We start from the raw sequence: 21544 nt of genomic DNA, 5'->3' as shown, positions 1-21544 counted from the left end.
CTTGAACATGTGCACCATTAGGTAGATAAACTTTTTAAAAATCAGTTTGTTCCAAGATGTCATGGCACACCTCCAGAGTAAGTGAGACTTAAATCCAGATCTTCTGGCTCCGATGGTGGGACACTGCCACTGAGCCACAAGAATGCTTTACCACTGGATATTATTTATTATTTCCTGCTAACTAATTGATTAGATCTAAGAATGATATTACACAGCAAGTTGTAAGCAGGCATAGTGTTTCCATGCCAAAGAGTTAATTTAATAAATAAAATAAATTGAAATAATTCTTGCTACTTAAAAATTGAGATGGCAAATGTAATGCCACAAGTTAAAAACATAAACATTTAGAAGATAACATTTCTTTTGAAATTTAGTTAAATATAAGGTCTCAGCAGACTAAAACCTCTGTTCCCCTATATATCTCTGAAACTCAATTCATGAACAGTTCGAGACAAAGGTGGCAGCTGTTGCGAATCAATCCATTCTAAATTGTTTTATCAACAGCAAAACATTTGTATATGAATGCAACCACAGAAAAGCACTCAATTAAAAATCATCTTAACGTTTCATTGTATTTGTCTGATTTTCAGAATTCCCCAGAAGTCGATGATGAAGGTTACAGTATCAGACCAGATGACAAATCAGGTTATATCCTTTTGGACCTTCCCAAACTTATTAACTTTCCTCTCCAGAGGTGCTGACTAATCTCCTGCAAATCTTGAGTATTTTCTGTCTATTTTGTTTCTGAATTCCAGTATATTACCAGGAGTTCAATATTGAACCACATCCATCAAACAGAGGCACTAAACATCTGCAACAGGTTTTAAATGTGCAGAACACATTGAGGTTTTGATTCAATTTCATTTTTTTCTGTTCTGAATAAGTACAAAACCAGATTAGTAAGCAATTTAAGTATGTTTTAGAGTAGAATAGGGAGGCAAAAGGTCTAAGGACAGAATCATAAACCATGGGTTCCCACGAGTGGGGAATTTGAGAAAGGATAATAGAGTTCCCGAAATGTCAATTTTCCTGCTCCTCAGATGCTGCCTGACCTGCTGTGCCTTTCCAGCACCACTCTAATCTAGATTCTACATGTATGATGCTTCCACTGCCACAGGTGCAAAATATTGGTCATGCAGAATCAGAGGAATTAAATTACTGGGCCAAGTGGACAATAGTATCATGGCTGGTCACTCTTGTCCTTTCCCATGACCCTTGCTCCCCCAATTGATGAAGAATCTATCTATCTATCTAGGCCTTAATATACAAAAGGACTCTGCCCCACAGCTCTGTGGCACAGAGTTCCAAAGACATTCAACCCTCTAACAGAAGAAATTCTTCCTAATTTCAGTCTTACTTTGGAACTCCTTAATTCTGAGATTGTTCCCTCTGGTCCTAAACTTTTCCGTAAGCGGAAACATCCCCTCAGCATTGACCAGTTGAGCTCCTTAAGAATCCTATATGTTTCAATGAGACCACCTCTCATTCTTTTTAAATACCAATGAATAGAGTCCCAACCTGTTTATTCTTTGCACGTAAGCCAATTCCTCCATACCAGGGGCCATCTAGTGAATTTTCTCCAAATTGCCTACAATGAAATAATTTATTTTCTTAAATAAGGGAAGCAAAACAGTACTCTAGATGTGGTCTCACCAGCCCCTTGTACAGTTGCAGTAAGATTTCTCTACTTCATACTCCAACCTCCTTGAAATAAGGGCCAACATTCCATTAGCCTTCCTGATTACCTTCAGCACCTGTGTGCTAGTTTTGTGTTCTATATACAAGATACATCAAGTCTCTTTTGTGCTGGAGTTTATTCCTTGAACAGGCAAGGAATGAAAAGGAGCCAAAAAAAAAAACTGCAGGGCAATGGGAGGAAAGTAATATGAATGTTGTTCATTCATGGCTGTTTAATTGTCCTGCTGCATTATGTTTAAGAAAATGTTTCCTTAATTGCGTTTCACCTACCAAAGAGAAACACTTTTATTCGTCAAGTGAGTCTGAATCAGAGGAAGACACGCGGCGAAAATTCAACATTAAGATTAGACCTCTCCAGGCTAAAGATTCTATCATGTGTGTGGCAGCGTCAGTGGATGAGCTGAAGGCTTCTGTGGGAAACATTTCTCTGTCACCTTCACCAATGGTGAGTACTTGCATTTTCTTTCAATATAATGAGAAACAATTCTGTGAAAATAGTTTTAACTTTGTCCAGTGTCTGTCTGTCTGAGATTTCAAATGGAGTGCAGAATGCCCTCCAAGTCATGTACCAATGTGCAGGTGCGAGTGCATGTTGTTTTAGTTGGTAGAGGTCGCAGGTTTGTGAGATGCTGTCAAAGTAGCCTTGGCAGGTTGCTGCAGTGCATGATGGTACATGCTTCTGCCACAAGGAGTGAATCAGTAAGATGATGAATAAGGTGCTGGTCAAGGGGACTGCTTTTTCCTGATTGATATTGAGTTTCTTGAGCAATTCTGGTGCTCACTCATCCAGAAACGTGCAAAGTCATAAATCATATGCCTACCTTGTGCCTTGTCAGTGACTCTGCTTCAGAGAACCAGGAGTGGATTTATTTGCAATAACATTTCTAACAGCTGAGCATAACTTGGAACTACATTATTTATAAGCCTGTTCCAGTTCAGTTTCTAGTCATTCATAATTTCTAGGATGTTGATAGTAGGGAATTTGATGGTAATGCCATTGCATGTCAAGTCTATATTGTTTGCAGTAGTCATTCCTTTTACACTATGTGATATTAATGTATTTTTTTGCCACTTATCAGACCATTTTGAATGCTGACTATGTGTTGGTATTTCCTGGAGCAAACTTTCAGCATCTGAGGAGCTATGATTGATGATGAAAATTGTGCCATTATCAGTGAACTCCACTTCTGACCGGATGATGGAGGAAAGTTTATTCATAGGTCCAGCCATCCTCGGTGGCTTTATGTCATTACCCTGAAGAACTCCTGGACCTGAGATGATTGGCCTTTATATTTCTTTGTTGGATCCAACTTGTATGGTTTTCCTTTTGAATGCCATTAAGAACAATTTCACTAGGGCTTCTCACAGTCACAAGATGCACTGACATAAAGGGCAGGTACCCGTACCTCCCCTTTGGAAATCAAAAAATTCCTGATGTATGCTGCTGAAAAGTGAAGCTTCTCGATGATAATGTAACTCATAAAATTTGCCCCTTAACTGTCTCTAAAAGTTCTCTATTATCCATGTTTAGACCAGTGTTGTCATGGGTTTTGGAGCTGATTATATGCCCCATCGTAATTCTATATTTGATCAAATCAGTTTAGTACAGGTTATTCTGAAGCTACAGTGTAACCCTTGGTACAAAACCTCTCAAAGATGATTCTCCACTATTAACTGTTGACAAATGAGATAATGTACATGATTGATATAACAGTGGTCTTCACCTCAGAATGCCCTAGAATTCTAAATATGTTTAGAGTTAGTCAGGAAAATTCTAAAGAAAGTCATGTTTTGTAATATCATTTCCCAAGCTCTTAATCAAACCATCTGTTGCACACTAGTATCTTGTTGGGTCAAAAATCCTCAGTGTGAATTAACGAACAAATACTTCATGTATTACTATACCATTAATTTCTATGCTTTCAGTAATACATGTTAACACTTTTCTTGAAATAAAAGATGAAGCCACTGCATGCAAACATTTTAGGTGTTCTATTTTAGAGCTGAAAGATAAATTTTACAAGTGGGTATTGATCAAAAAGTTTCACTCCCCAGTTTCCTATATCAGGAAGTTTTGAGTGTGGCTCTGCTCTAGGAACTCAGTGACAGTGTTTATTCAGCCCAATCAATTTAGGAAATTCAATTGATCCCGTATTTCCTTTGATAAGATTTCTTCACTAAGATACCATCTCTATTGCTTTTAGAATGGGAAGTTATCCAGTTTCAACTGGAATAACTTTAAATTGTAGCAACTTTCCTTTTCAAATTTCATGTGATATTCTGTAAAAACGCTTTTAGCTGAAGATCGACGTGGAGATCCCATGCAATAAATTCTTGAATTTATTTTGTTTTCATTTAGTTGCTGTCATCAGAACAGTGTAACATGGTTGTATCTAATCTTTGTCAATCATGCAGACTGAGATTACAGTGAATTAGCAGCCTGTTTTATATAACATCAAATTTATTTTCAATGCCACTCTATTTGTGATTGAACCCGTGAAGAGTTTCTCCCTGACAGCCTCTTCTAATAGTTTGGACTTTAATCTAGCAAATAGGGGTAGTTTAATTTCAGTTATGTATCTGAAATGATCTGCTTAATGCCATGGTTGGAGGGGACACAAGCCACTTTCAAATTTAGGTGTCACGTGAATTTAACCAAGCTGTCATTGTCAAATGAAGGCAAGTTATTTCAGTTAGGGGTGAGATTGAGTCAACAATAAGATGCTTTAATTTAGTGGTTCCCAGCCAAACAACCTCCATTAATACCTCTTGAGACTCACCAGGAGGGTGAAACGAAATGAGGGACATTTCAACCAGTGTGTGTATAACCTGGTGAGCAAAAAACAGCCCTGGTGGAGCTTGTAGGGTGGTAGTGGCTGGTGCTGATGAGGAATATGATGTTTGGCGGGTCAGTGTGTAGAGTGAAGAGTTTTGACCATAAAGGAGGTGTGGAATACTGATGATATGAGAGAGGGGAAAGGGGAATCTGGCCATGGTTATGGTATTGGTGATCATAGTTCCCCCTGCTGACCAATGACCAAAATCTTCATGTTTATAAGTGAATCAAAAAGACTCCAAGCCTGTGCTTTTAAATAAGGAGCAAACGATAACTTAACGGACAAGCAGTCAAAATAGAAGACAGTCTCCTTAAAAATGGGACTGTTTGTATCCTGCCTACTGCTTGGATCATTAAAACTCCTTGTTCAAATGGATCTAATTTGTGCTTACTGACCATATTGTAAATTAAATTGGCATCAAGGGTCATAAAGTAGCGTCGGAAACTGATTTGCTTTCTTGCATAGCCTCCAGAAAATTTTGGCTGTGACAGAAAACGTTACAAGCAATGAAAAGTAAAATCAAGCACATGGATAATTTTCAGCTAGTTTCCTCCAGCTGGATGTGATATTGTCAAATCAGGTCTATGAGCAAAGAGCGTAACTGCAGTTTACAAATTTCTAGGTTGGTTTGAAAATTAGATTCCTCTGTGGAGACTGGAGACATTAAATGAAATTCATATAAAGGTCTACTGGATGTATTTTAAAGTTCAGAACAAGGAGCATAATAGCTTAGAAATGAAGGACAGGCAATGTCCCTTTGCCAGATAGGGCCCCACTTAATATTCACCTCAGGCTTCATTCTTTTGAGATGGTGGAGGTGTGCTTCAGTCATTAGCCACCTACTTGTACATGCATAGTACCTAATGACTATTTCAGGCATAAGTAGTAACATGGTGCTAGTATCACCCGACCAGGGTAATATTCTGGGGACATGCATAGAAATCATGTAACTCTATTGTTGGTTGTTTACTGATGTTTAGGGAAAGGAACCCTTCGTCCTTCATGTGATTCCAGATTCACAATGATGTAGTTGAGTCTTAAATGGCCTAGCGAGCCACTCAGTTATGTTTTTCAAAAATTCTACAAAGTCTAAGGAAAGACTAATAAAACCAAATAGACTACCCCAGCATCAACCTTGGTACCAGAAATAACCATGGCAAATACAGATTTTTTTTGATTCTACAAATCTCTCCTCACTAGCACAAGCATCCAAATGTTAAATTTGGAATGCTGTGTAAAAGACTACTCGAACAACAGTCTGACATAGTCATGCTCAGGGAATTGTAGCTGAAAGATGATATCACCATGTCTCATTAGTAATTGCAACCCACCTGAGGTGGCAGCGCAGTAGCATACAGTCAGGAGGGAGTTGCCCTGGCAGTCATCAATTGGCACCAGATAACACTAAGTCTCATGCATCAGGTCAAATATGGAAAAGGAAACTACCTACTGAGTATCACCTATTGCCCCTCCCATGCTGCATCCCAGCCCCCTACCAAATCAATTTGTCTCCACGTATGTGCCTCAATACTGGGAGGAAGCACCAAGGGTGACTTGATAGCACCCTTGCTGACCAAGCACTAAAGGACACAACTGCTAGACTGGGTCTGCAACAGATATTGAAGGAACCAACAGGAGAGAGATGCTTGATCTTGTTCTTTCCAATCTACCTGCTGCTGATGCTTCCTTCTATAACATTCTTGATGGGAGTGACTGTGACAGTCTTTTTAGAGGTAAAGTCTCATCTTCACACTGAAGTTGTCCTTTACCATGTGTGGCAGTAACATCATGCTAAATGTGAACATACCCAGCGACTCAAAGCTAAGCATCCATGAGGCACTATAGGCCATCAGCAGCAGGATTCTATTCAACCACAATCTCTAACCTCATGGCCTGGCATATACCCAACTGTATCATTATAATTAGTTGAGGGATCAAGCCTTCTTCATTAAAGGAGGGTAGGATGGAAATTCAGAAGCAGCATCTGGCATAAATACTAATGACCTGTCAATGTGGCAAAGCTACAGCATTGGACCATTTGCATGCCTACAAGATGGTGGCAGCGGAGTAGGCGGCATTCGGGTTCCTGGGCCCAGACTTGTCGTCCTCATCTGCATTTTTCTTTTTCCTGTTTTCCTTCTACCCCTTTCTTCTTTTCTCAAACATACCTGATAAAGACAGCTGTTTGGCAAGAGGTGGCTTCAATGAGCTCCAGAGTGACAGCGTCTTCAGAGGCAGCATGGCTACGTAGTCAGTTGGTCGGTTGGCCTGTGAAGCCTGGAGTGGGACTCTGGCTTCCATGTTGAGTGTATCCCTGACAGGGACATAGTGTAGGTTGATTTTAGCCTGGAGTGGGACACTCTTTGCGGTGATATGGCATAGGCTTGCGTAGCTTGGAGTGGGACATTCTCTGCACATGGTATGGGCTGCAAAGTCTGAAGCAGGACACTCTCTTCATAGCATGGCGTGGGCTTGTGTAGTCCAGAGTTGGTACTCTGGCAGCAGTATGCTGTAGCAGCTGAGAAGGACAAGTTGGACACTCATTAAGTTATCTATCTTTTGTTCTACAATGGCGCTTATGTACGAGCAATGTTACACTCTTCTCACTGTATTTTCTATTGAATGCACATGACAATAAAAGGATATTCATATTCATTCCAAATCAGAGGCAGCATGTGATAGACAGGGCTTACTGATGCCAAAACCAACAGATCAGTTCTAAGCTGTAGTCCTGTCATATCCAATTGTGAATGGTGATGGACATTTCAACAATTGTGAATGGTGATGGACATGTAGAGCAAGGAAACTACATAAATGTCCTAATTCTCCAACAATGGGGAATTCTAACGCAAAGGCAGAAGACAAAACTGAAACATTTTATATCTTTTTTGAGCTAAAAATGCCAAGTGGAGGATACATCCTTGCCCCCTCTGGAGATCCCCAACATTATAAATGTCAGTCTTCAACCAATTTAGTTCACTCCACATGAGAAGTGGCTGAAAGCACCAAACACTCTGACAACATTCTGGCATTAGTACTGAAGACCTGTACTCTTGAACTAGATGCACCCCTAACCAAGTTTTTCCAATGCAGCTACAACAGTCATCTACCCAATAAATCTGGAAATTTTCCCAGGTATGTTGTGTACTCAAAAGCAGACAACTCCCACCCAACCATTGACCATCTATTCTTAACCACCAAAAGGGATCACCAACAGTACTGTCAAGTAACATGTGCTCAGAAATAACCTACTCACTGAGACTGCATTTCTCCAGACACACACACACACACACACACACACACACACACACACACACACACCATCTAACTTCGTTATGGTTTGGACAACCACCTGATGAAAGAGCGGCATTTCAAAAGCCAGTGCTTCCAAAAAAAAACCTGTTGGACTATAACCTGGTGTTGTGTGATTTTTAATTAGTTTCACTATAGACTTTGTCCAAACCTGAATAAAGACCTGAACTGCAGAGGTGGGGCAAGAGTGTCGGCATTTGCCATCAAGACTGTTTTGATTGTGGCATCAAGGAGCTCCAGCAAAGATGGAATGAACGTGAATCAGGAGGAAAGTTTTCCATAGGTTGGAGTCATACCAAGCACAAAGTAGGATGGTTGTGGTTGTTGGTCAGTCATCTCAGATCCAGGGTAGCTCTGCAGGAGATCCTCATGGAAGTGTTTTAGGTTCAAACACCTTCAGCTGCTTCAACAGTGACCTTCTCTCCACTATGTGATCAGAGGTTTTAGATTAGATTAGATTACATTACAGTGTGGAAACAGGCCCTTCGGCCCAACAAGTCCACACCGACCCGCCGAAGCGCAATCCACCCATACCCCTACATTTACCCCTTACCTAACACTACGGGCAATTTAGTTTGGCCAATTCACCTGACCTGCACATCTTTGGACTGTGGGAGGAAACCGGAGCACCCGGAGGAAACCGGTGGGATCAAAAGCAACAGAAATTGGTGAAAAACCCCCAGCAGGTTTGGCAGCATGTGTGGAGAAAAATCAGAGTTAATGTTTCTGGTCTGGTGACCTTTGCTTCAGACCCGTTCCAGACCTGACTCTTTTTTTTCTTCTTCCCAGCAGTTTCTGTTTGTTTTTTTGTTTCTGATTTCCGCCATCCACAGTTTTTTTTTTTTGTTTTTTTTTAATCAGAGGTGATATGTTTGCTAATGTTTTGCACAATGTTTGGTACCATTTACAATTTCTCAGACACAGAGAATACTGTCCAAATGCAATAAGGCCTGGCCAACATTCAGGCTTCGGCTCATAACTGGCAAGTAACATTCATGCCCAAGCAATTGCCAGGCAATAGCATCCCCATAAAGAAACAATCTAACCATCAAAGCTTGGCACTGAATAGCACTGCTGCCGCTGAATTCCCCACTAGCAACATCTTGGGGATTATCATTGAGAAACTGAACTGAACCAGCCATTTGAAAATTGTGGCTACAAAAGTAGGCCAGATTTTCATAAGTCTGCAGGAATAGTTGAATGAGGTTTTTTGAAGAAGTGAAGAACAGGATTGTCGAATGCAGAGGGGTGGTCATTGTCTATATGGACTTCAGTAAGGCATTCGACAAAGTTCCAAATGGAAGACTGGTTAATGAGGTTAGATCACATGAAATACAGGGAGAACTAGCCATTTGGATACAAAATTTGGCTAGAAGATAGGAAAGGGTGGTGGTGGAAGGTGGTTTTTCAGACTGGAGGCCTGTGACCAGTGGAATGCCACAAGGTTTGCTGCTCTTTGTCATTTATGTAAATAATTTGGATGTAAACATAGGAGGTTTAGTTAGTAAGTTTGCAGATGATACCAAAATTGGTGGTGGTGAAGTGGACAGTGAAAAGGTTGATGGACCGAGGAGTGGAAGATAGATTTTAATCTAGATAGGTGCAAGTTGCTATATTTTGGTAGGGCAAATCAGGGCAGGACTTGTACACTTTAAGGTCCTGAGAGAGTTGCCAAACCAAGACCTGGGAGTGCAGGTACATAGTTCCTTGACAGTGAAGTTACAGGGGAGTGCAGAACGTATTTGGTATGCTTGCCTTTATTGGTCAGTGCTTTGAGTATCAGAGTGGAGAAGTCATGACGCAGAACATTGGTGAGGCCACCTTTGGAATGCTGCATTCAATTCTCATCTCCTTCGAGGATGTTGTGAAGCTTGAAAAAGTTCAGAAAAGATTTATGAGGATGTTGCTAGGATTGGAGGATTCGAGCTATAGGGAAAGGTTGAATAGGCTGGGGCTGGTTTCTCTGGAGCATTGGGAGGCTGAGGGATGACCTTACAGGGGTTTATAAAGTCATGAGGGTCATGGATGGGGTAAATAGTTAAAGTCTTTTCCATGGGGTGGGGGAGTCCAGAACTAGAGAGCATAGGTTCAGGGTGAGAGGGGAAAAATATAAAAGGGACCAAAGGGGCAACATTTTCATGCAGAGGGTGGTACATGTATGGAATGAGCTGCCAGAGGAAGTTGTGGAGGCTGGTACAATTGCAACATTTAAAAGGCATCTGGATGGGTATAAGAATAGGAAGGGTTTAGAGGGATGTGGGCCAAACACTGGCAAATCGGACTAGATTAGTTTGGGATACTTGGTCAGTGTGGAAGAGTTGGACCAAAGGGTCTGTTTCCATGCAATAGATCTGTGACTGTATAATAGCTCACCTTCTGTCTCCTCAAAGCCTACATGCATCTACAAGGCACAAATCAGGAGTGTGATGGAATACTTCACACTTGATGGGTACAGCTGCAACAACACTCAACTTGACACCATCCAGGACAAAGCATCCCACTTCACTGGCATCTCATCCAACACATTCAACATTTCTACCCTTCATGATTGACACAATGGTAGCATTGTGCATCACTGACAAGATGCACTGCAGCAGCTCACCAAACCTCCCTTGACACTACCTTCCAAATCCATAAACTGGAACATCTGGAAGGGCAACTGACACATGGGGACACCAGCTATAAGTCCCCCTCCAAGCCACGTCCCATCCTGATTTGGAACTATATCGCCATTCCTTCACTGTCAAAGATTCAAATTCCTGGAGCTGCCTCCCTAACAGCGCTATGGGTGTCTTTATACTCCAAGAACCGCAGTGATTTGAAAAGGTAGCTCACCACCACTTGCTGCAGCACAATTACAAATGGCTTCTAAACGCTGAGCTAGCCAGTGATGACAAGCATGAATTAATGAAGAACAGACCCTGGATGGCTGTATTTCTGTTTTCACCTGTAGGACAGATCATGCACTTCCAGACTGCAATTACATTTTGGACGATTGGACAAATTATAATTTTTTAAAAATTGAGGCATAGGTAGGGTTGATGGTCAGAATCTTTTTCCCAGATTGAGAAGTCTAATACTAGGTGGCATGCTTTTAAGGTAAGAGTCAAAGTTCAAAGAGATGTGAGGGGTGAGATTTTTTTACACAGTGGTCAGTGCCTGGAACGTGCTGCTAGGGGTAGTGGTGGAGGTAGTTACAAGAGGGGCGTTTAAGTGGATTTTAAATAAGCGCATAAAAACACGAGGGATGGAGGGATATAGATCATGGGCAGGCAGAAGACATTAGTTCAGCACAACATTGTGGGCTGAAGGGCCTATAACCTGTGCTGTTATGTTCTAATGTGCTACGTGGTTTGAATCTGGAAAATTGGTACAAAACCATTGAATTTCTAGGATAATTACTTATTACTGAACTATAATATCCTTAGCTTGTGTGTAGCCGTAGCCAGACCCACGGCACACAATTTAAAATTAAAACAGACGTGCCTTTGATTGTCTTCTGTCTTACAGACCAGTACATCTGCATCTAACATGATCTTCAATTACCCTTTCCTCTCCACTGTCCGTTTTGTCTTTTATCTTGTTATGCTGCTTTGATATATTTCCTTTCCTAGGAAAATTACTTTGACTTGTCCTCATTTAAAAATCATGCAAAATAAATGTTTCGTTTAATCCTATTGCAATTGCCATTTTAGTAACAAGTGCATCATTTCCATGAGAACAATACACCCTAGAACATTAATCCTCATGACTGGTTTTAGTTTGCTCTCCTATAATCAGTCACTGTATAATCCCTTAGTCTGAAGAACTGTAATGTTGAAAAGTCAAATATTTTTTGAACGGCATAAGTTTAAAAATGAATGCCAGGTTTGATATTCAAGCAGTTTTCAACAGCTACTTGCTTCAGACTGAGGTTCAGCATTAACAATGAATAAATGAGGCCACAGTATCTCTGGTGTTCAATGTTGCCATAACAACCGCCCTTCCATTTTCTATCTTGATTACAGAACAAAATGACCAGATTCTCTCCAATGACATATTATAGTGCATGCAAACCCTATTCTGGGTATTGCCTACTTAGAAATACAGCTCTTAGCACTTTGAACAAGAGTTTCCCACGTGCTTTATGTCGCTTGAAGACATGATGAAATATCTTACAAAAAGAGAGGTCTTTGGCAAGAAAAGAATCTACAACCAATGCATATTTATATCTTTTTTTTGATGCAAGATACTAATTGCTGCAGAAACTGCTCCATTTTATGAATTTTCTCCCTCATATCTACTTATCACACAGTTACAATACTACTGACAAAATGGTATTTGTGATACATTCTGACCTGAACAACCCATACAAACCTGCACTATATATGCAGCCTTATCTGATTACTGCATTTTGTCTTTCATTGACTCTGATCTCCAGCATCTGCAGTCCTCACTTTCTCCCATGTGAATAGGACATGGAGGGATATGGACTGAGTGCTGGCAAACAGAACTAGATTAGTTTAGGATATCTGGTCGGCATGGAGGGGTTGTACCGAACGGTCTGTTTTATGCTGTAGTCTGACTCTGACAGTGACCAGGAGTGTGGAATCAGAAAGCCCTGATGAAGGGCTTGAATTGAATTGCATTGAAGTTATTGTCACGTGTACTGAGGCACAGTGAAAAGCTTTGTCTTGTGAGCAAAACAGGCAGATCAGAGTTAAGTAGCATAGATAAGTAAATAATCGGTAAAAGTGGCAAAACCAAAAACACAGGTACAGGTGAATGTTAAGAGTTTGGGTCCATTCAGTATTTTAACAACAGTAGGATAGAAACTGTTTTGAAACTGGCTGGTGCATGTGTTCAGGCTTCTGTACCTTCCCCCGATGGTAGAGGTTGTAGAAAAACGTTGCCAGGATGGGATGGATCTTTGAGAATGCCGGCGGCCTTTCCTTGGCAGCAGGCCTGGTAGATGGATTCGCTAGATGGGAGGTTGGCCTTTGCGATTGTCTGGATTTGAATGGTACAGTTGCCATACCAGGTAGTGATACATCCAGACAGAATGCTCTTGATAGGCTTCCACCCAAAACATCAATTTTCTTGTTCCTCAAATACTGCCTGACCCCTCATCCTATTCATATACCCATGTAATTGTACCAGCCTCCTCCACTTCCTCTGGCAGCTCATTCCATACACTCATCATCCTCTGTGTGAAAATGTTGCCCCTTAGGTCCCATTTAAATCTTTCCTGTCTCACCCTAAACCAATAGCCCTCTAGTTCTGGACTCGCCCAATCCAGGGAAAAGACCTTGTTGATTTACCCTATCCATGCCCCTCATGATTTTATAAACCTCTAAGTCACCCCTCAGCCTCTGGTCCAGGGAAAACAGCCCTAGCCTATTCAGCCTCTCCCTATAGCTCAAACCCTCTCTCACTGACAACATCCTTGAAAGGGTTCAGAAAAGATTTACAAGTTTCACAACAGCCTTCTGATAGGAGGGAGACCAGAACTGCACACAGTATTCCAAAAGTGGCCTGACCAACATCCTGTCAAGACTTTGATTAAAGATTACAAGTTAATTTGATCTTCGTCAACTGTCTACTTTTGGCAATTCCTAATTTTCCTTTAAGGTTTTGTGTAGGTCTGATTCGCTTGAAGTTTGACTGGAACTCGTGGGATTTTAATGAATTGTGACAAATAATTTTTTCCAACTTAAACACACAAATTTCTTTAATGTATTTATTAACGATTTATTCTTTTTTGTGTAGCTAATAGGTTTTAAAAATCTTCAGACAAATTATGACACAGATGAGATCACAGACCCCCCCCATGGTTTGGAGGTAGGGAAAGTACCACAAGAGTAGCTTGGGTTCTGGATTACTGTTCCAGTGACCTTATCCCTATTGAGCAAGGTGGATGTAGGTATTTGTAGTTAACCTATTCTAAAGTGTCATAACCCATTTTCCCAGTAAGTGGGACTTAAACCCAGGCTATCTGGTCCTATTTCTTTTTCATTCTTTATGATCAACATGGTTGGCCTTTCAGTTTTTCACTTGTTGCATGACATGTAGGTCAAGAAGGTCCTAAAAAATCCCGTGATAATTACACAACAATACCTCCTCAATTCCTTTCATTTGAATTAAATGTTTGACTGTAGCATCGGTTGAAATAGTTATTTGCTGATGAGTTAAATATGCTTATTGATTTAAATAGCCTTTGACTAAATTAATCAACTCAATCAAAATACACAAGGGTCTGTTTTAGCTCATTGCAGAGAATGAATGTGACTGCCACCCATGTTTTCCTGTAGAACTATTTGGAGACAATTGAATCAAATAGGACCTTGGTTTCTGAATTTAATGCAATTTCCACCCAGTATTCCCCTTTTAATCTATTCAGGTGTGTGACTGCACAACAATCTGGAATGTAATGTAGGGACAAACAAGCCATAGACAAGCAATATTATTTTTACAATATATTTTAAATCTCTCACACATTGGTCTGACCAGTGCAATCAGCCATAAACAGCAAATAGTTAGAGGGAGCATTAACTCCCATTCAAGCAGGTACACTGACTGACCCTTAAACAGCCTTGGCAAAATGAAAATTAGCAGGATCAGAGCAGAAGATGCAGCTCTCTAGATTTAGGGTATAGTCACCTAATTCCTGCTTAGGCAGATGGAGTTGTAACTGGTCCTATAGTTTCTGAAACCAGGATAGGCAAAACTATCAACATCAATTGGAAAATACCACCAAACTAACCAAGCCGATCATTCAAAGAATTTTTCCTGACTTTTGTAAGTGGCAAAGCTATGAATATTGGTATGAAGTATTTTAATTTTATTCATAACATCATAAACACCAGGCAGAATCTTAAAAGCAACTGGACAGTGTGTGCTAGGGTGAGATGTGTGGCAGAATCAGCATGATTGTCATCTCGGTATCAAGATCATCTCACCTTCCACCTGTTCAAGTAGTCTGGTGAGATTCTTCCCAGCGAGCAGTGAGCTCCCTATTCACACTCTTTATTGTTAGCTAAACGACTTTTTAACAGCCCAACTCCCCTCAAGTTATGATATCAACAAACCCATGATGTAAATTTGCTGTGGGGAAAGCTCAACATGAAAATCGGAGCAGGTACCTGGTGGGTTCAGCTCACCACATGCTCCAAATAACCCCTGATGTTGTGCATGGCAAACTGCAGACCCACAAGTACCAGCCATATGTACCTTTTTAACCATGGACATTGGCCCTCTGAAAGTCAGATACCATCGCCAACAGCCTGGCTTCAATGCAATGCCGCGGCATTGTGCCCTGTCATCTCACCCTTCTGGAGAAGAGCACATCAGCAACCAACAATGCATGGCTTCGTGGGTTTAGTAGTCTCACAAGGAGAGACACCCAGGCAATGGTGTGGATCAGGCTGCTCCCTTGCGCTCTCAGTATGCATTTACCTAGTGCCTTGCCTTGGACTAGCATTGGTCAGGTCACACACCAGATAAGTGGTTGTCTTGTTGCCACAGTTGACAGATGTTGAAGGGGAAGAGGCTTAGTAGTTGTATGGCGGAGAGGGGGAAATTGAGGTAGGTATAGGCACATTTATCTGGTTTAGGTGATGTAGGGAAATGTGAAGTTGACCCAATGGGCACCTGCGGGATGAAGGGGAGAGGGCGATGCTAGGGTTTTATTGATACATTTAACGGTGATGCTCAAAGTAGTGGCGAAGAACAGGACAGTTTAGAATCATTTCCATCATGAAGCATACTGTCCAGGAACACTCACAATGAGAGGGGTAAATGAGCTGAGATGTGAAGGAGGGAGCTGCATCTGTCACTGGCCATTCACAGGGGAAGAACATTGGTGTCACACACATGAGCTATTGATGACACAGGCCGTGTACTCCCTAACCAATAACCAATGTGCAGCATTGACCCTCACTGTATGTGCTACCTCCCCTGATATTGATGCTGCTGGGGAACTGCCTGAGAGATACTCCTATGCACACAGCCAACCTATCAATGTTGAAGTGTGGGGTGATCCAGTGTTGTGTACACACATAATGTCATTGTGCTCCATTTATACCCCTGGCATAACATATCCTTAAGGACCAAGGAGTGTTATCACAAGGCACACCCTAGGCCCCACACAGAGACACTGGCAACCAGATTAATAGTGAAAAACAAACATTGACCACAAACTCCCACTATGTCCATCAGTGCCACCCATGTATGCCATATGTCCCAACCAAAGCTTTCCCACCCTCTTACTCGGATGGGGTGGAGGGAGCCTGCCCCGGGACTAGGATGCCTCCAAGTGCTAGTGGTTTAGAACACTTCTCCCTCATCAATCTGTGTGTGTAAAGTCCTCAGCAGTCTCCCATTTTACACTCTCTTCAGCTACGAAGTGCACCAACCTGTTGGTGTTGCTGCTAACGGGAGTACAGTGGGTTGCTTTGCAAGTGTCGCTTCCTTGCACTGAATGGGCTTTCCCACCAAAGTCGAGGAGATCTCCTCTGGCTGCCTCTCCACTGCTGCAGCTGTCAGACGCAAAAGGCAGAAACTGTTGCAGCCACTGATTGGAGGCAGTGCCTGCTGCAGTATGGAGATGGCTTCAGATCTTCAAAATTCAATCAATCAGTTTTTTTATTTGAAAAGAATGAAGATATCTTCTACAAAGTACTGGGCAGAATCTTCCCAGCCTGGAATGATTTGGACATTGGCAAGAAAATTGGGAGAATTGACCAGCACTGAGAAGCTTCATACTGTTGAGAGTTTTAAAAAAAAAACAATGAAGTCCCAATTTCCAAATAAACACTGAATGCTGAGAATCCTATTTGGATGCATTAACATCCTCATGATAATTCATTTCAGCTCATTGATCATCAGTTTCTCATTCTCCCATCCACCAAATAGAAACCAGACAGTCCGCCAGGAAGTTGTCAGGGCAGACCGAAAGCCGGAAGGGGCAGGGAGTGGACCGAGAGTCAGAAGGGGCGTAGGGGTGGGCTGCCTTAGAGTGGCCGGAAGGTGGGAGGGACAGGTGGGTTTGCTAGCGGTCTGTATTAGATTAACTTTTTTTACTGTAATTTGACTGTCTTATATGTACAATGTCATTGTTACTGTGTTGTAATGAATGAAACTGGGATTTGAGGTTTGTCCTCATTTCCCTGAAAACTGGTTGAACGTTAGGGTTTGGGGCCTGGCTTTGCCATTCCTCTCCCTTGTAAAATTACTGTTTCTCTGTTTACAGCTGCTAATGTTAATTGTTTTGTAAACTGTGTATTGTTTAATATAAAATATATAATCAGGAGATGAGAGCCTCCTGAGGTCAGGCAACTGAAAAAAAAATAGAAACCAGACGGTGACAATTCCCAACATTGAAGTCAGAGCAGTAACCTTGTGACACCAGGTTGCGGCTTGCTCATTTGGACCTTCATCAATCACCAACATCTCCGGGCTTGCTCCAAGGGTTCAGGGCTAAAATTGACACAGCTCATTGTTGGTATGATCCAGCCCATAGTTTATAATGCTATAATTAACGTGATATAAAATATGGCAAAGTGAGGACTGCAAATACTAGAGATCAGAGTCTAGATTAGAGTGGTGTTGGAAAAACATAGTAGGTCAGGCAGCATCCGAGGAGCAGGAAAATTGATGTTTCGGGCAATGTTTATGATTTGATGAGTTGCTCGTACTTAGTAATTTAATCTAATATTCTATAAAGTGTTAAATAGACAAATAAAGGAATTAAAAGATCTTTCAAGTCATTACCAATACCAGGAGAAAAAGTACAAAAGCAGCATCCATTAGCATGTATGTACACAATTGGCTGTCTTCTGAAGGACGGTTCAGAAAAGAAGTCCATATCCTATGATTTTATCCAGCCTTCAGTGACTTTTTATTTTTAAAGTGAAACATGAAGAATTGGGATTTTTTAATAAAAATGTTTCCATGTGAAGAATTCATGTAAAAATTGTATGAATTTTTTCTCTATAAACACTCAAAAATAAACTGCTTCAAACACACATTAATTTCCATGTACAATGTATATGCAGATGAACATTGATTTATTTGGCATTTGATTTTAACCGAATTTCAGATTATCCGAACAAGATCGCAAGGTCCCGATGCTTGACTCACTACGTTTTCCAGGATTCGATTAACCGAATGAAATACTCACTGCCTGTGCCCTTCAGATAATCGAGGTTCCTCTGTATTCTGAATTGAATAGCTCCTTACACCACTTAATAATTCTACTCACAGGCTGGCACAGTGGTTCAGTGGTTAACACTGCTGCCTCACAGTGCCAGGGACACAGGTCTAATTCCAATTTCAAGTGTGTAGAGTTTGCATGTTCTCCCAGTGTCTGCATGGGTTTCCCCCAGCTTCTGTAGTTTCCTCCAACAGTCCAAAGATGTGCAGGTTAGAGGGATTGACCATGTGAAAATCGCCCAGTGTCCAGGGATGTGGATTAGCCATGGGGAATGCGCAGTTACATTAATATTTGGTGAAATAAAACTCACCACAAATCCAGGCATGTTACATTAACAGGGTGGTGGGGTTGGGGGGCAAGGATGCTGATGAGTCAGGGTATGATGCTCTTCAGAGAGTCGATGTGGGCTTGCTTGGCCAAATAGCCTGTTTCCACACTGTATACTATACTTTGATGCTATACTATGGCTTGGTGAGTCAGTGTTTTAATGTTACTACAAGTTATACTTGCCCAATAGCAGGGATATAGATGTCTCTGCATCTGCACTGGATCTGTCCTGGTCCCCTTCACTGAGGGCGACTGCCCTCTCTTTATGGTGTGTAAAGGCACTGACAGCCAGAACAGCCACACCCTATTCACCTTCGCTCCTACCTGTTGTGCGGTGTCCATCCTATAATAAGGGCAGATGGGTTTTAAACATATGGATGGCTGAATTATTAATGTTAGTGTATATGGGGCAAAGGTGGTGAGATTTTCCAGGGCAATGAGGAATTAGCAGAAACAGGATGCAGGATTACTGTTGAAAGTAGATGGGAGATAAAGTGAGTAAGTGGGGTAAAGGTGTTACATGCAACCAAGGGGTTGACATAGCTCAAGCCTTGGTGGAAGGTGACTTCAATAGGAGAGATAGAGTCAGTGTGAGATAGAAAAGATCAGAGTAGGCACTTATTCTAGAGGCACAGCAAAAGTCATTCTATTAATGCTGCTGCCAAGTCATTTGAATCCTGGATAGGGCACTGAGCAGGGTGGTCATGTCTGACCAGACTGACATTGTGCAGTGGCGTGGCCCTCTCTGCCCCTTCTCCAAGAAAAGAATGCACCGCTCCTTCAATCAGGACCTCCGGGTTCATGTTGAGACATCAGTGCTAACTTACCATTATCAGACATCTCTGTCCATGAGTAAAGCCAGTGTTCCACAAGAGACATTGATATTATGGCAGATTTCCAGTGAGTGGTGAGTTTTCTGGGTACATCACGTGATAAGGTGAGACAGAGATACTCTGCGATTCTCTTCTTTGGGTCAGAAATGTCGATTAAGGTGCCCAGTTTGGTAAGTTACAGGAAGGAAACATGCGTGGATTTGTGGTGAGTTTTATTTCACCAAACTTAATGCAATTCAGACTTGGCCAAAAAATGTCCGTAGAAATTTAAATAGTCCCCAAAGATTATGTTATTGCATTTTGCATATATTTCTGGTATAAATATCTTTATTAAAGTTTGTCCCAGTAACACACTCTTCCGGAAGCTTCAAGTTTTCATCTTTTCTGGAAATAGCTTATATGAGAATTGGGATTCAATATGTTTTTTTGACTAATCTATGGCACCTCAATTCCTCTATTCACTCTATCATTCTCAGTCACTATATCAATAAGAATAACAAAGAGCAAGGAAATATTTTCTTTGGAAGCAACACAGAAACACTTTGCAGTACCCATACCTAGAAACAGAAATCCTAATTGTGTTTTGGAAATTTGTAAGGCATTTTCACATCTGCACTTAATCTCCTTCTCCTCTCCTAGTACTGCAACACAACTTTGTTTCTGTTTGGCCCTATTCTGTAAACTCCTAGTGACCATTGTCCCAATGTCCATTGCTAATGTGTTTAATGGCTGCCTTGGACTGCACACACAAACCTTTACAGCCGTGGCAGTGGTCACATGAAAACAGAAAACTGGCCAATTGCAGGATGCAATTCCATTTCTCCTCCAAACTTGCCCTTTTTGAGAAACAAAAAATTACAGGCACTATCAGTTGCAGTTACAGGTTATGCACGTTAACGAATAGACATGGTTACAAAGAAAATTGTCATTTATTAAAAAGATAATGTTTAACCCTTAATCAGTTCCACTTTTGTCCATTTCTAGATATGAATTGCATAACGGTTTTTCAATTATGCAGGTCTTTTAATGGTTCACGTGTGCATTAACTTTTGACAGTTCCTCTGGTATCTGCTCATTCCCAGGGTGATGACCCTTTTCTGAGGTGTGTTGTTCCCTTGCCAAGGGATGTTACCAGGGTAACTGTGATACTGATCAATTTCTGTTGTTGTGGAACAGTGGACTTCCCAGAATGAGCATTGTTCCATATTGCTCCTTTTGGATGTGCAACTGCATCTCTAGTGTTTGTATGTCTCTAGCAATAATTAATATATCCGGTCTTTCATTTTCGAGGTTTCAACTGCTCTACATAGTCAACCCACATGGCAATGTGGGACTTCGATGGAGACCACTTGCATCTGACTAGCTTTTCAATGCTCGTTTCTGGCAAAATTTTTTTAAATCGAAGTTAAATTTGGCTTTGTGTCATTTCACATTGATTTTATCACTCAAGTTTGTTTCTGTTTCTGGCCTCAGTAGTATTCATCATTTTTGCAAGAGTAGTTTAACAGTGTGACATTAGTCCTTACACTGGACTACTTTCCATGCTTTCATTAGGTATATTTCTCCACTCCGGGATTGTCTTGTCTAAGTTTGTGCTGAATTTGCTCAATTTATTTATGATCCCTTTGGTGAGTGTTTAATGCTGCCTCAGACACTTTGACAATTTGACAATTTTCCAGTCATCTACGAAGTGACTAAAATGCAAACTTTTTTGAATTTAGTCTATTGGCATTCATCACAATGTCTAAAATGCCTCAATAATTGAGGTGTAGTTTCAGGTATTCTATAATCTCACTGGTAATGGTTGACATGTTATTAGTCCCTCATGAGACATGGCCATCACTGGCTGGGTCAGCATTTACTGCTCATTCCCAGTTGCCCTTGAGAAGGTGGTGGTGAGCTGCCTTCTTGAACTGCTGCAGTCCCTGTGCTGTAGGTAGACCCTCCCTTAGAGAGGGAATTCCAGGACTTTGACACAGCGACATAGTGAAGGAACAGTGATTTCTTTTTCCAAGTCAGGATAGTGAGTGATATGGAGACTAACTTTACAGGTGGTGTTCTCACGTATCTGCAGCTCTTGTCCTTCTCAATGGAAATGGTCATTGGTGTGGAAGGAGCTGTCTAAGGAGATTTATTGAATTTCTGAAGTCCATCTTGCAGACAGTACGCACTTCTACTGAACATCGATGATGGAAGGAATAGATGTAGTGCCAATCAAGTGGGCTGCTTTAAATTGGATGGTGTCAAAGTACTTGAGGGTTGTTGAAGATACATTCATCCAGACAAGTGGGAAGTATTCCATTACACTCCTGACTTGTGCTTGTAGATGGTTACTCGCCACAGCA

At 41.3% G+C, this 21544-nt stretch overlaps 1 protein-coding gene across 11 annotated transcripts in view; it reads left to right on the top strand.

The window, feature by feature from the left end:
- The window catches only part of sgip1a (SH3GL interacting endocytic adaptor 1a), a 287174-nt gene that overhangs the window by 169953 nt on the left and 95677 nt on the right, over positions 1-21544 (top strand). For all 11 annotated transcript variants that reach the window (XM_087990679.1, XM_087990677.1, XM_087990683.1 and 8 more), the window contains 2 exons: positions 591-648; positions 1965-2143. In XM_087990679.1, the coding sequence (XP_087846805.1) occupies positions 591-648; positions 1965-2143 (237 nt within the window). The remainder of the gene's footprint in view (positions 1-590; positions 649-1964; positions 2144-21544) is intronic.

Source organism: Chiloscyllium plagiosum, unplaced genomic scaffold (assembly GCF_037043375.1).
Source record: "Chiloscyllium plagiosum isolate Xiang-an unplaced genomic scaffold, Cpla_swu_hap1 HiC_scaffold_9, whole genome shotgun sequence".
Lineage (NCBI taxonomy): Eukaryota > Metazoa > Chordata > Chondrichthyes > Orectolobiformes > Hemiscylliidae > Chiloscyllium > Chiloscyllium plagiosum.
Note: the sequence above shows the minus strand (reverse complement) of the source record. Positions and strands in the feature narration are given on the sequence as shown.